The sequence below is a fragment of the Bos javanicus genome, chromosome 5 (assembly GCF_032452875.1).
Source record: "Bos javanicus breed banteng chromosome 5, ARS-OSU_banteng_1.0, whole genome shotgun sequence".
Classification (NCBI taxonomy): Eukaryota; Metazoa; Chordata; class Mammalia; order Artiodactyla; family Bovidae; genus Bos; species Bos javanicus.
In genome coordinates, this window is record NC_083872.1 from 29,249,123 (window position 1) to 29,264,292 (window position 15,170).

At 44.9% G+C, this 15,170-nt stretch overlaps 1 protein-coding gene and 1 long non-coding RNA gene across 8 annotated transcripts; one reads left to right on the forward strand and one right to left on the reverse strand.

Annotated features, from left to right (window-relative positions):
- Nucleotides 1-742: 742 nt before the first annotated feature.
- Nucleotides 743-8,466, reverse strand: LETMD1 (LETM1 domain containing 1). 7 transcript variants are annotated; one of them, XM_061416077.1, is made up of 9 exons: nucleotides 8,381-8,466; nucleotides 7,580-7,731; nucleotides 5,863-5,978; nucleotides 5,163-5,245; nucleotides 3,649-3,835; nucleotides 3,425-3,526; nucleotides 3,172-3,324; nucleotides 2,643-2,739; nucleotides 743-1,754 (listed from the first exon to the last, which is right to left on the reverse strand). In XM_061416077.1, exons 2-9 carry the CDS (start codon nucleotides 7,584-7,586, stop codon nucleotides 1,684-1,686), a joined length of 816 nt encoding a protein of 271 aa, XP_061272061.1. In that variant the 5' UTR covers nucleotides 7,587-7,731; nucleotides 8,381-8,466; the 3' UTR covers nucleotides 743-1,683. The 7 variants fall into 7 exon arrangements, with proteins under 7 accessions (XP_061272061.1, XP_061272062.1, XP_061272060.1 ...); XM_061416078.1 differs by having other exon boundaries at nucleotides 5,863-5,982; XM_061416076.1 differs by having other exon boundaries at nucleotides 743-1,812; nucleotides 8,274-8,453.
- Nucleotides 8,467-8,533: 67 nt separating this feature from the next.
- On the forward strand, nucleotides 8,534-9,433 carry LOC133247377 (uncharacterized). The gene is made up of 2 exons (XR_009736369.1): nucleotides 8,534-8,959; nucleotides 9,148-9,433. It is a non-coding gene; the product is annotated as an uncharacterized LOC133247377 (long non-coding RNA).
- The last annotated feature ends 5,737 nt before the right edge of the window (nucleotides 9,434-15,170 follow it).

A 15,170-nucleotide genomic window follows, 5' to 3' on the forward strand; every position in this document is an offset into this window, starting at 1 on the left:
AAAGCAGAGCTTCAGTCCTGCTTAGACTAGGTGGAATAAAAGAAATCCAGATAAATCCAGTCACTCATTACAACTCGTAATATTTTCCAATTTCCTTTCTCACATACTGTACACAGGTAGTATTTTCAATGTGAATCCAAAGCTTGTCTGGTTCTCTGAAAAAAAAAATTTTTTTTTTTTTGGCTTTTAGGTCCTTTACATTGTGATAATGCTGTATTTAAAGAAAATATTTAAATGTAATATTAAAGAAATATTCAAAAGAATGGTGTTTTCTTTATCTTGGCAGACCACAATTCAGTTACTTGTTAGAGAAAAGATGCTTCTCTAGTACTATATATAAAACCAATTAGGTCAGTTAAGGATTAATGTTAACAAAAGGGATGTTTTACAGTGGAAAAATAGAACATTCTATGGAGCATCAAGAGCTTCACTTGCATCATGTGCCCTTAGGCGCCTCTTCAGCTGAAGCAAGTCTTGATCTGCCCTGTTGGAGCTTATCTGACTCAGTCCCTACTCTTGGGGCCCACTTTTCAATTCATGACTTTATATGTGTGTGTGTGTGTCTATTCCTGTTTACTGTCTAAAAATCCAGCAAGAGCATCAACTTCACATCAGTTTCTTTGTTATTTCCATCCCATTAGAAGGTTCTATTCCAACCAATTATCTCTCCATTAGGTTATGTCAATCAGTCCTGTAAAAGGAGCATTAGTAACTGGGGGATGTGTAAGTAATTTCCAGCAACTGGTTTCAGGCAGTCTTTACTTGAGTTTAAAAACAGTGCTTCATGCGTTTACAATAAGTTACTACAGGTCACTGAAATACACAGAGAAAAGCTGAACCCAACTTACTACCTTAGTGTAGACCTCTGGGGCTGGGCAGTGATTAGTACCTTAACAGGACTGATCCATGGACCAAAGAAGGCAGCCACTGTCAGTTACAGATGGATCGCTGCGACACAGTGGAGGTAGCAAAGAGTTTAAGATCCACAGGGGCTGTAGTACAGCCCAGAAATTAAGACAAGGGAAGTGAAGACTGTAAACACTTGGGGAGAAAGTCAAGAAGCACTTGCATTTCCTTTTATCTTTTCCATTAGAATGTTCCCGTAAGTTATTCACTTACAGAAAAAAAAAAAAAGTGCTCAAAGGATTTGAAAAAACAGGAAGTGGTTATTCCAGCCCCAGTGAGGGGAACAACAGAAGCAGCAAATCCCTATTTTTGGTCATATCAAAGTGTTGAGGGGGGCACCCAAGTACATGCGTGGATGTAAAGGCTCCAGTATAAGCAGTGCTCCTCCCCTCACCAGCCGGGACCTGTCTGGAACAAAAACAGCTGTGAAGATTAGAGCAGCGAGTAAGTCCTAGGCCAAATGAGGATTCCCTCCTGGGGCAAAAGCTCAGCCTCCTAGGATCTGAACTTAAAACACCACAGTTAAGACCAGTAGAGAGGCTACTGCCAGCTCCAGCGAATTCTGAGGAAGTTGGGATGGCACCTCTCATGGGCCACCCCACTAGGAGGGTTTCTTTCATTTCCAGCTCCCACGTGGGCACCACGCTGTGAAGCCCATGGCACGGGTTCCTCTGTCTCCCAGACCTAACAGTGCATGCAGACTTCGCTGACAAGTGCTGTTTGGTCCCACGCTGCTGGGCTGTGACTGCAGGATGCCGCCAGCCACTTCATGTCCACTCAGCGCCTTGACCCAACGTAGTTGATGGAAAGCAGGACCACGTTGTGTAGCAAGAGGGACAGCTCAGTTTCTGAAAGCACCATCAACGTTAATGGTTTGGCCAGCGAACAGTTCGCCTTCCAGCTACCCTGTTGTGCAGAGCGTGATAGCAGAGGCGGGAAGCCAAGTGCAGGGAGGTGAGACGCTAAGAGGCCCTTGTCCTCGAAGCCCCACTGCTTGGTTCCAGTCCCTGCAGGTTTGCTTGCTTTCAAGTATATCTGTATTTACTCGATTCTCATGTGATGGCAGCAGAAAATTCATTAATGGCAACGGCACTTAACAGCACTGTCACCCTTAGGGTTTTTCTGGGAGAAGCTGGTCCTCAAGGGACATTTCTCAGCCCCAAGATTAGGAGGCCTACCCTGACGTTCAGAGGCTTAGAAAATAACTAGGCAAAGGTTCCAAACAGGAGACCCACAGGCCTAACACCCATCCGTGGATACTTTTCATTTAGCTAGGTGAGTGTCTTTGTTTTGAATTTGAATGCCTCTGGACTAGTACTTCTGTCCTGGAACAATTCTGCTCTGTACTCCCTCCCCAAGTCACGTGGCAACGTCTGGAGACATTTTAGTCGTCAGCACTGGGTCGGGGGATGCTACTGGCATCTAGTGGACAGAGGCCAGGGATATCGCTATGTTGTCCTCGAGTGCACAGCACAACCCCCCACAACAAAGCCATCAATAGCGCCAGGGTTGAGAAAGCCTGCTTCATGCTCAGACTCCCACAGTGCCCAGTCCTCCCTGTCTTGCACAGTCTACTTCATTAGCTGCCTGTAGGCAAGTGACTGCGCCCTTTCAATTAGACACACAAGTTAGATAAGGGTCTCACACTATTTAATAATCAGCTCCCAAAGTACCTTAGAATAGAATTCAAAAATGACTTGGCTTTTTGTTGCATTAACCGTAGGGATTTGTCTTACCTTTCAGGCTACAGGAAATCTGTAGCCATTCTCCCAGCCAAGTTCGACACCTCTCTTCAGCAATATGGGTGGAATTCAGGCCACGAAGATAACAAGCCTATACCACTCAGAAGAGAAAACAATCCTTAACTATCACAGGGCGAGTATGCCAAGGAAGTGTGAACCCACAAAGAATCCCAAATCCCCTCTAAATAAGTTAAAACCTCAACCCTACAAGAAACCTTTCACCATAGCGATATGAACTCTGATGGACAAGAGAAGTGGAAAGGCCTATATAATCTAAATCAGTACATCTAAAATGTAGCATTCTTGATTTTTGAAGGACCAGAAGAAAAGACACATCAACCAAAATTACTGCGGGGAGTTCCTTCCCACGAGTTAAGTTCAGCCAAGAAAAAAGATGTAGAAATGAAATGAGAAAATGAAGAGCCTGGACTCTGATGTAACCAGAGACAGGAGCTCCCTGGAAACTCCCAGCCCCTGAGAGCCCATCAAGGACTGCGGGTTGATACTGCAATGAAGCACTTACCGACTTCACCTCCTGAGCGGTCAGCTGGCCAACCCCCAGCTTTGCCAAAGCCTTGTCCAGTTGGTGGATTACAGTGGTGTGAGTCTTTAAACGGTGTCTCAATAAGACAGAAGGCAGATAAGGTGTGAGAAGCATGGCTCGACACAAGGCTTTCTGTGACACAACAATATAGGGGGAGAAAGTCAACTCGGTGTTACTATAAGACCTAGAGCGAGGTGAGGCCGTGGAAGAGAGAAAGCCTCAAAGTGCTCACCATCTGCAAAGCACGGAGCTGGTCCATGCCCAGAGGATGGTTAGCGAAACACTCTCTCAGAGCCAGGATATCATGTACTGCTGGATGGGTACCACGTTGCATCTTGGGAGAGTAAGAGATGGGAAGATGTTAGGAAGGTCCTGACTAGCCCTCTTACCTAGTTTTAGTGCACACTGTATCTAACAAGATTCTTGGTTTGCAGGAAGGCTTAACTGCAGGAATACCTTGGTGCACAACTCTGTCATATGCCACTGGAGTCCTGCATCAGAAATGAGAGGGACAACTTTTTCTAAATAACAAAGGATTTCTGGGTGGGACTGCTTTCGGAGAGCATGATAGATGTCTAAGAAATCAATTTGTTGCTTTGGGGTCCAGAAATGTTGGATCAGCAGTTGCCTAGGAAACAGGTACCTGAAAAGAAAAGGAATCACAAAGTCACTTGCTGAAACTAGCATCTTTCAAAGTGAGCTAAGAGCATTTAGCAGACATGAATGCTAGGAGGAAGAGATGGAAACACTTTTTTCCCTACCTTACTGTTCTTTCCTGAGAATGAGAGTCAGATCAAGGTTTAAAGATACACTGAAGCCCGATTTCAAGCAATATTACTGAGGTTTATGTAAAAGGAAACAGTGTAAGAGACGAGACTTGCACACAGCAATCAGACAAATGACTCCTTTAGAGTCAAAGCATGTGAAGAACACATTTTGGACAGAGCTTCAGAGCTGGAGGGCATCACTGCTTGTGATGCTGCAAACTGTTCACTGCCCCTATGTGCATACAAAATGGAATTTCTTTAATTCATTTCTCTACAAATGTGGGGGTTAAAAACATGGTCACAAATTCCCTGGCACTCTCCTCATTGAGAAGTGAAGTCTAATGTCCCTGGCTTTTAAAATACAAGTGACTGCATCAACCAAGAGAATAGAGCAGAAGTCAGTCTTTGTGACTTTCAAGGCTAGGTTATAAAAGGTCATGCAGATTCTTATTTGCTGCAACAGTCATTCTTGGCGCCCTGAGCTGCCATGTCAGAAGTCCCACTATCCAGAAGCCACCCACACTACAGAGGCCACAGGTAGGCACCTGAGTTGACAGTCCCAGTCTTACAAAACCATCTCTGCTAAAGCACCAGGCCTAAGAGTGACCTTAGACTGTCCTGACTAGTCCATTTACCAGTTAGGTATTATTGAGGGACCTCTATCAACACCACACAGGAGAAAAATCATTTACCCACCTGAGCCCTGCCCAAATTCCTGCCCCATAAAGTCATGAAAATGCCGACTGTTTCAAGCTTTTAAGCTTTGAGGTTGTTATACAGCAATAACTATAGATAACTAGCACAGCATGTAAGGTCATAGTTTAAAAGTATCATCTTTGGGTATAAGGTAAAGTAATAAAGATAGATATTGTCAGAATAAGAAATGCATTTTTCTCCAGAAGGGGAAAAAAAAAAATGTCCTAAGTTGCTATGCCTCTCAGGGAGTGGGCTGTGCCTCTAGGGATGATGGAAAAGATCATTATCTTATCTCACATCACATAGGAACAGCTAAGAGGCCAGGACACCTCTCCTACAGCCGTTCCAGTAACCCAGGTGGCTTTTATGAACTTTAGCCTAATGAGAAAACTGGAGCAGAAGTTTGATAACCTCTGCCTAGATTCTGAAATGGAAAGCTCTTAATTTCTAATTTAAAAAAAATCTACATATCTTCAACATGCTAGGGAGACAGAACTCTGTACTCACATTAGCAAGAAGACCAGGTAGTTGGCAAAGGGTGGAATGGAAAGAATACCTAGGAAAAGACACTTGGTGACGTCTCGACGAAACTAAGCAGAAATAAACACAGATGCAGTTTTAACCCAAGTGTTTGATACAACGGACAATCCCTCCACCCCACTATGCAGTAAACTTCTATTTTAGCCCAGATAAAGATCAAAGTTATTTCTATCTGCCTCCGGTTGGTAAGTTCCTTAAGGACAGAAGCCCTGATCTGTCTGTTCACTTTTGTATTCCAAACACTGTCTAGTACAGGGCCTGACATTAGACCAAATTCCTCAGTAAATTCTTCCTGATCTATAGAATGGACGCTAGATTATTATTCTCAGCTTCAAATCTACCAACAAGTCATCACCAAATACTACCTTCCTGCTGTCTTTTGAATCCTTCTGTGCGGATTTTTGTATGTTCAGAAACAAACTGGATTTTACTGTTTACAACTTTTATCCAGAAAGTGTGCCAAAAACTCTATGGACCTGTGTTTGGGGGGTGGAGCGGGGCGTGGCGCAGCAGCACGGTGGTCACAAATGAACTGATTCTGCCAAATGATCTGATCTTCTGGCAAGGGGCAACAGCTTGGTCAGTAGTGAAGAAAATAGGAAAGAAAAAACTTGAGATCTGAACTTATCTCACCATGAACTTCTGGATATCTGTCCCTGGTGCATACCTGTCTCAAATGCTCCATCTCCCGGTATGGAAGTTGATGAAACTTTATATTATGCTTCCACATATTTGTCTTTATTCTTCTAGCCTTTTTGGCATCGGCCCATAACATCTGCAATCCTGCCTCATTAAAGGAGAGGACAGAGTGTGACGTTATCCCAATTTGATTACCACAGACTTTTGCTCCACGTTCATCTACAAGACACACTTGTCCCTCCCTCCCTAACACTACTCTAAATCAAAGCTTTAAACTAGGTCACCTGAAACTCTTGTGAGGCTGACCTATATTTCATTTCTTATCCTTCTCCCTTCTGCCTCCTACCAACCTCTGCCCCCAGAGTATCACCTCTCTTCCTGCCAAGCTGGTGTTCTGTGATCTATCAGGGAATGGTCTCCCTCTTCTGGTTCATTACTCACTCCCCTTTTAAAATAAAAATTCAATGACCTTTAATCTCAGTAAGTGTTGCCTAATTTATCCTGTGTATTTCTCAACCAGGTATTAACTTATTTCCTCTCTAGAACACTTTTATAATTACTAAAATTCAATACACTTCTAAGATTGCATTTTCTCTCCATTCCAAGATAATCCTTACACTGATCTAGGACTTTAGTTTTTAAAAATGCTTTCCTATTTATGAATGAAATGGTATATCTAGATTAGCTTCAAAGTAATACAGGAGAAAGCCAATGTATAAATGAAATAAGACTGGTGGCCAGGAGTCAATAATTGTGGAAGTGAGGTTGAGAATATGAAAGTTCATTATATTACTCTACTTCTGTGTATGTTTAAAAATTTCCAGAATATAAGGCTTAAAAACAAACAACCAAAATGCTTTCAGACTTTATTTTTGTTTGATTCTAGTATAAACTGGGGAGCAGACAAAGCAGCCACTCTTATCTCCACTGTACAGCTTTTACAAGTCCATGAAGCTAGTAGCAATTATGATAATATTCAGGGCTGACAATGTGAAGTTAACTATAATTGGTACTACAATAGAAGTACAGAGTTAATAGTTATAGCTACACTTACTGTGCGCTTACTATGTATTAGGTCCTAAGGAGCTTACATGTAAGAATTTATTTAATCTTCATAACTATGCAGTCGATGGGTAGGTTCTATTACTACCCTCATTTTACAAATGAGAAAACCAAAGAACAGAGAGGTTAGGTAACAAGTCCAATCACACAGCTAGCGTGACAAGCTGGGATTTGAACCCAGGCAGTCTGGCTTCAGAGTGGATGCTTGACATTGTACCATCTCTTAGTAACTAGCAGAGCTCTGATTTTAACTGAAACATTCAGAAACCAAGTACATACAGTGCTCTTTTCACAACATGCCACCGAGGAGAGATCTGTGACCAACATTAAACCACATTTTCTTACAAGCCAGGTGAACTGATAAATCACAGGGCAGGTCTGTGCAGCTATGGATCTCTGCCTTGTGCATGACAAATAATTTCTACTATAGGCAGATGTGTGGTTAAGCAAAGTGCAAAAATACCTATATTCCTCCTACGTGTTGTGAGAAGTTGTTTCTCATATTACCCTTCTAGAAACATCCTCAAGAAGCTCTACCTTGTAAGAAGCAGCTCAAGCATTTATGAAACACAAGACACACCAGCTCACACCCCCCCATGCAGAGCCGGAAATGATCTTACTTATTCTCTCTGACACTGCCCAAGAGCTGATCCAATGGATTTTTATTTTAGTTTTGTCTTTACCTTTCATGAAGATTGTATACAGGACATAGAAGCGGGGGAAATGACGACCCAAGAAACGATGGTATTTCCCATTAATCACTTTTGTCTTGGTCACCACATAAGAGATCAAGCTCTTCACATCTGCCTTTGGAGAAAGATGAAGCTTTGAAGACCTACAAGGAAGATGAAAGAGACTATCTGGGAACCAGCCCTGGAACTCGCTTCTCCGCACGTAAACGTAAAACACAGGCTTCAGAGAATGTATGCTAAGACCTGAAACTTCTGAAATCCAAGGAAGATCTTGAGATCACGGAGAGATAAGCAATTAGACTGAGAAAAACAGATAAGGCAGATAAGAGGCCAGACAAGAATGAATGTCGGGGGAGTGGTGAGCCTGGAGAAAGCAGGCCTGAGGGACAATTTGAGCAGCAGGCTAAAGCCAGAGAGGTGAGATCCAGGTAAGCAGCAGTAAAATCTTGAGCCAAAAAGGGCGGCTCGGGACACGTGGAGAATTCAGGCAACACGCGGCGCTGAGAACTGAGAGGGTCAGGAAGCCAGGTCTCTAGCAGGGATACGGGTGCGACTTCTTAGCGGAAGAATAAAAATCCAGGGGCCAGGGCGTAGAGCCCTGAGAATTAAGACAGCATGCAAACAATATTGAGACACTGGCAGGGCCTGAACGTCAAAAATGTTTTTCTCTCTCCAAGTCCCTCACCGAGGGGCCCCCCAGGTCAGGCCAGAGCGAACAAACTGCAGCCTTCGGAAGACATATAGTCCAGGGGGCACCGCCGAACCCCACAAAGCAGCCCGAGCCCAACACACTCTGGAGAGCGCCATCTTCACAGCGAGGGAGGGGCAGACAGGGGAAAGTCGTCTTCAGGTCAAAGTTCCCGTACGTTGCGTTCCTTCGACAACGCATGCGTCTTTCCTGAGAGCTCATTGGTAACCGTAGACCGCTGGCCTCGCGCGCCCCCGCGGCGAGCCGTGGACGCGAAGGTTAAGAGCGGAAGGAGGTCTAGGATTGGATGCCACCAGCACTTCCTGGTTTAAAGACGCCGGAACCCGGCTATCCCAGAGGGAGCAAGGGAGTATCTGCCTTGGTTGGGTTGTGGTTCTGCGAAGCTCGCTCTTTGAGGGTCTGGTGACCCCTGGAGAAGCTCTAGGGCCTCCAGGTTTCCTGGCACCACCGCCCTTGTTTTCTGTCCGTGTGCCGCCAGGCTTTGGGGCGGCAGGTGCCAGAGGGCAGTTAGGCAGGGCCTCTGGCCACGGCTCCTCCTTGGTCCTGGGAGGACCCCCGGCGCCCTCTAGTGCCAGTCAAGGTCTGGCCGCGAAGGTTGGCGGTCTGGGAGCGGCCCCTGCGTGGACCACTTACGCCGTTCCCTTTTGTGGGCGTTTTTCAAAGTAGGTCTGTGGGAATAATGTCTTTCATTAAGTGCCTCTTGAAGACCAAGCTTGGGTCTCAACCTTAATGTCACTTTTGTGGGAGGCTGTCTCTGACCAGAAGGACATGCATTTTCTCCCATTACCTTCCGTGTATTTTCTTTATAGCATTTAACCACATCGTTTATACGTTTGTTTCTTTTGACCAGGTGCCTGAACCAGCCTGAGGGCAAGCACCTTCTTGCCTTAGTTACTGTTGTACTGTTCCGCCACCGCTAGGTGTCATGCCTGTCGCCTGAAGTGAAGTCGCTCAGTCGTGTCCTACTCTTTGCGATTCCTTGGACTGTAGCCTACCAGTCTCCTCCATCCATGCGATTTTCCAGGCAAGAGTACTGGAGTGGGTTGCCATTTCCTTCACCAGAGGATCTTCCTGACCCAAGGATGGAACCTGGGTCTCCCGCATTAGTAGTTGCCCAATAAACATGTTTGACTACATTCATTAATCCCTGAAACTGGGAGGGATTGCCAGAAGTGATGTTGCAGGAAGGGGGAACCCCAGCTAGGGCCAGAGAGTGGGTTTTTCATCTAATAATCGGAAATGAATTGTATGAGGAGATACATATGCTGACAAAGCAAGAGACTTCATTAGGTAGGGGCGTCTGGACAGAGAGCAGCAGGGTAAGGGAACCCAGAATTGCTCTGCCACTTGGCTCAGCTTCAGGTTTTATGATGATGGAGTTAGTTTTCTGGTTGTCTCTGGCAGATTATTCTAAGGGTCCTTTCTGGTGGCACGTGCATCACCCAGGCAAGATGGATTCCAGTGAGAAGGATTTGGGGAGGTTGGTAGGATGTATGTGAGGCAGGAAATGGATGGGCTTCAGTCTAGGCATTTATAACTGGGCTCCTGTTCACGCTTCCTGGGATGAGCGCCATTCATCACCAGCCGCCTATACATTTCCTGAAGCAAAAGACAAATGGGCTCTAGGACTACATATTTATGACTGGACTCCTGTCTATATTTTGAGATCTCAGCAAAAGGAAGAAAATAAATAACCAGACATTAGGCATTTTTATGGCAGGGACAGAGTGGGACTAAACCCTATTAAAAGACGATAAGAGGTAATCACACACCTCCCATTCTTGGGGCAAAGGAGACATTTCACATGTGCAGAAACTCTCCTTGGGGGTCAAAAGGAGGTGGGAGCTCCACTCCATAATATATGATGCTAATACGTGATCCCATGGGCTCCTGGACTGAAATCTATCTTGGACAAAACCTGCGCAGTCATAGTGGAAAGGGTCCTAAGGCAGGTCAGATGTGGAAAAAGAAACTAGATAACTGGCTAAAGATAGACAAAGACCTGGAAGAACTGACCTATATAAATGACTTAACCACCTCTTCACTACACTCCTTATTCAGGGAAACACCCCACACCCTTTCTTTCCTGATACACATCTCTGCCTTGCTTCTATCTTAACAAACTATTTCTCTCTGTGTTCTCCCACTTTTGGTTGTGCTATATCTCTAAACTTTGTACCTGCGTTTAGTTTTTGCCTCCGTGAGAAATAAATTTTTTCATTGGGGGCAAAGATCCAGGGAAAAACAGCTCTACCTCTAGCCCTTGCTGGTCTGGTGGCTAGGATTCCAGATTTCCATCCAGGCTACTCAGGTTCAATTCCTGGGCAAGGAATCAAGATCTCATTTTACACCACCACCCACTGCTGCCTTGCCAAAATCATACATACTGGCATCTCCTCTCTTTTCACTTTTCCCGAATTCCTCTGGTTGGTAGTAGCTTGTAGTTCCACTTCCTTACCAGGACCTGCTGTTTTAAGATAACTCATGCAAGTGGTTTCGATCTTGCCTGATCAGGTCAGTGGCTCCCCTAACAACCCCCTGCTGAGACATCATTCTCAAGACATTCTTTGGGAACTGGGGCACGGGACTCTTTGTTCTGTAACTACTTCCTGCTGAGAGTGGGCATAGCCCTGCCTAGTAGAAATCTCTTGCCACCTGATCTAAATCAAGGTATTCTGTGCCTCAAATTAGCATTCATCCTAATAGTAACAGTTGGACCTGACTGTTGGACCCTGTCAGAAATGAACCGTGTAAACAGTTGAAGCAGACAGTGGCCAAGCATGAGGTCTAACAGGATGGTCATCGCTGGGCCAAGCAAAGGAAGGCAAAATTTGGGGTGAGGGCTGTAGGTTGTGTGACTTTTCCTCTGATTATTGGTGGCGCAGTTAACAAGGCAGTGCTTCAGGAATCTTGTGCTCAGCTTGGCATTACCATCCTCTGCCTGGGTAGGGGCTCCAGTTCTGCAGAAGAACTCAGAGGTATTGTTAGGCATATTCCTTGAGGAACCAGGACCTTGTCCCAAGGCTGTACCACTATTCGACTATTCCTCCCTGGTTTTTACATCGCCTCTCTTCCCTGATTAGCAACTGTGTGAATTTGCCCTTTGAAGCTCAGGGAAGGTCCAGGAGGCTGAAGGAAGTTTATATCCTACAAACAAGAAACAAGGGACACAGAAAGGATTTGTATTCTGAAGCCCCAGGGAGTCCTGCTGAGTTTTAATTTAGGAAACTGGGTGATGATGGCTCTGGCCATTTCCTGCTAAAATGAGGCATCATTTCAGTTCAGTCTCAGTCGTGTCCGACTGCCACTCCATAAATTGCACCACGCCAGGCCTCCCTGTCCATCACCAACTCTTGAAGTTCACTCAAACTCAGGTCCATCAAGTCAGTGATGGCATCCAGCCATCTCATCCTCTGTCGTCCCCTTCTCCTCCTGCCCCCAATCCCTCCCAGCATCAGAGTCTTTTCCAATGAGTCAACTCTTCTCATGAGGTGGCCAAAGTACTGGAGTTTCAGCTTTAGCATCATTCCTTCCAAAGAAATCCCAGGGCTGATCTTCTTCAGAATGGACTGGTTGGATCTCCTTGCAGTCCAAGGGACTCTCAAGAGTCTTCTCCAACACCACAGTTCAAAAGCATCAATTCTTTGGCGCTCAGCTTTCTTCACAGTCCAACTCTCACATCCATACATGACCACTATGGAAAAACCATAGCCTTGACTAGACGGACCTTTGTTGGCAAAGTAATGTCTCTGCTTTTCAATATGCTATCTAGATTGGTCATAACTTTTCTTCCAAGGAGTAAGCATCTTTTAATTTCATGGCTGTATAGTCCTACCTCAATTTGGAGAATAAACACTGAATTGGAAGTATTTCTGAGTTCTAAGTCCTGGATCTGAGTTTAGTATGAGTAAGATTTCAATCCCTTGGGAATTTAGGAGACTAAGCCTGAAACTCAGTCTGGACTTGCACTTCAAGGGAGACTTGGAACGAGATAGCCAGTTGTTTATTTTTTCATTTTTATTTATTTATTTCTGGTTGCACTGGGTGTTGTTGCTGCGTGCGTGCTCTCTCTAGTTGCTGCAAGCAGGGGCCACTCTTCTTTGTGGTTCATGGGCTTTTTGTTACAGTGGCCTGTCTTGTTGTGGAGCGTGGGCTCTAGTTGTGGCACACAGGCCCAGTAGCTCTGAGGCACGTGGAATCTTCCTGGACCAGGGATCAAACCCGTGTCCCCTGCATTGGCAGGTGGACTCCTATCCACTATGCCACCAGGGAAGTCCTGCCAGTTGTCTAATTTTATCTAAGTTTTAACTCCTGATGTAGTATTAACATATATATAACAGAAGCTATTGGCCATTACTTATGTCTCCCCTTTTTGATTAATATCTGATCTAAAACAATTTTATTCTCTAAAATATTTAATAGTTACAAGAGGATACTGTTAGGTAGTTAGAATAGGAAACAGGAATCCAAAATGGGGGTGGCTGAAAGATAAGGAAGGGAAAAGCCCGCAAAAACAGAACAAAGCAAGGTTAAAGGAAGGTCTGAGGACTGGAGTGAGGACCTCAGGCAGAACAAACAGCACTCCTGGCTAGCCCAATTTACACAGGGAAGGCCTGGGGGGAGGAAAAAAACATATAAAAAGAGTAGCCAAAGGGCTGGGGCTCTCTCTTCTCTTCTAGTCTTTGGGTCAGCATTCCTTCATGCCTCGAGGATGTATTTTCCTGATATTTTCTAAATAAAACTGAGCTGTAACATGGAGCTGTAACACTGACCATCTGTTCAAGAACCGAGAGCTATAACAGAGTCTGTCCAAGAGCTGTGACACACCGAGGGCTTACATGTCCGTCGCTTCAAATTTTTGTTGAGACGAGACAAACCGAGGAGATTACACTTGCCTGACAGATACCTTGAAACCGTAAGATTGCAGCTACTAGTGGACACTGATTTGAGAATGGCTAATGCCATTCTAGGGAGAAGGCGATGGCAACCCACTCCAGTACTCTTGCCTGGAAAATCCCATGGATGGAGGAGCCTGGTGCGCTGCAGTCCATGGGGTCGCTAGGAGTCGGACATGACTGAGCAACTTCACTTTCACTTTTCACTTTCATGCATTGGAGAAGGAGATGGCAACCCACTCCAGTGTTCTTGCCTGGAGAATCCCAGGGATGGGGGAGCCTCGTGGGCTGCCGTCTATGGGGTCACACAGAGTTGGACACGCCTGACGTGACTTAGCAGCAGCAGCAGCAGCAATGCCATTCTAAGCTAGTCTGACATAGCTGTTCTCAGCAATACAGGAACGTGTCTGAAATCCACAACGGTCACCTAATTTTACCTTGAATGAACCAGTTAGTCTGTTTTGACTTTTGAATGTATTAACATTTCCCTCCTCAATGGCCAAAGCAGATGTTACTGTTAACAGTCTCTGTGCCTTTCTAGATATAGAAGACGCAAGAACTTGGGCTCATAAAATCTTCTGAAAATAGTTATCTCTAGGTCTGTTCTGCCAGTTTTTCTCACAGCACAGAGTGCCCCATTTCTGGTCTCCACCCTGAACTCCTTTCAGGGGGTGTTGAAGGTCAGTGGCCACAGTGGCCATTGACTGAGCTGTTTTGGTCAGTGGTTCCCCTAACAGTGGCATTCAGTTGCTTCCAAGAGTTAATAATCCCCTTGGGTACATACGAATATTCACCTACCATGGGAGGGTTGGCAGTGTAGTAGAAAGTCCATCCCATTTGGACCAGGGGTCTAGGTTCAAATATGAGCCCTGCCATTCCCTTTAGTGCGTGTGTGACCTTGGACATGTCACTTTAGTTATAAGTTTATTTCCTCTACAGTGGTACCTATTTTTATAAGACTTCTTTGAAGACCCAAGAAGAAGACAGTTGTGAATGTTCCCACAGTGTGTATTGCTTTATGGGTCACAGAGCTTTATAGTCGCATAGGTTGTTTATGCTTGAACCACTCATGTAATCAGAGGAAAATTTCTATAAATGAGTGTATTTCTGCAAGATGGGGATGGGTGGGGCAGAAAGTTGACTAATGCATGATTTCCATCTTCAGACAATTCCTAAGTCCTCTCAACAGCCCTCAATGTATTTCTCAAGAATGTTCAGCTCTAGGACTTCCCTGGTGGTCCAGTGGTTAAGACTCTGCACTTTCAATGCAGGGGGTGTGTATTTGATCCCTGATCACAGAAGTTCTGCATGCCGTGTGTTGTGACCAAAAAAAAAAAAAATTGTTCAGCTCTAAAATTCTAGAATATCCCAGATAGATGGGGCTAAGATCAATCAGAGACAAGTTTGTGGAGGAAATGAGAAGGAATTTTGCCTGGAAGGATGGACTAGAGAAAAGGTGTTTCATGTGGTAAAACAATATGACAGGCACACAGGAATTCATTCATTCCTTCCTCAATTATTTATTTACTATATACTGCCTCTTCCTCCATGCCCCCTCATCTTAATATGCACACACTAAGTCTTGTCAGCTCTGTCTTCTCTTTCTTCAGTCGTCCAGCTTCCTTCTCTCTTCTGTGCCACTACCCTAGTCTAAGTGACAAGCCTCTAATCTAAATTGCCAGAGCAGCCTCCTTACCGGTTTCCCTTTCATCTATTTTGGCCTGCTTCCAATTAGTTCTCCATGCTGTACCCAGAGAATGCTTTTGAAGTTGTAAATCTAAGATTGTCGCACCCTTTTGTAAAACCTTTCAAGTTTCCTCTGACTCCAAGGATAAAGTTCAGACTCCTTAACCTGGCCTACAAGGTCTTGCATTACTGATCTCAGCCTACCTTCTCGGCCTCATCTCATATCTCATGGTATCTCTTTCCCCTTAGCTTTCTATGCTAAGAACCATTGACCTTTCAGTTTTAGAACAGG

Excerpts from the sequence above, each read along its gene's own strand:
- LETMD1 (XM_061416075.1), bottom strand. The coding sequence starts at position 8,395 with ATGGCGCTCTCCAGAGTGTGTTGGGCTCGGGCTGCTTTGTGGGGTTCG. Across the intron at positions 3,325-3,424 it reads AGCTCCGTGCTTTGCAGATG|AAAGCCTTGTGTCGAGCCAT; the intron begins GTGAGCACTTTG and ends GTTGTGTCACAG. Across the intron at positions 1,755-2,642 it reads GATTTCCTGTAGCCTGAAAG|AAACTGAGCTGTCCCTCTTG; the intron begins GTAAGACAAATC and ends TGGTGCTTTCAG.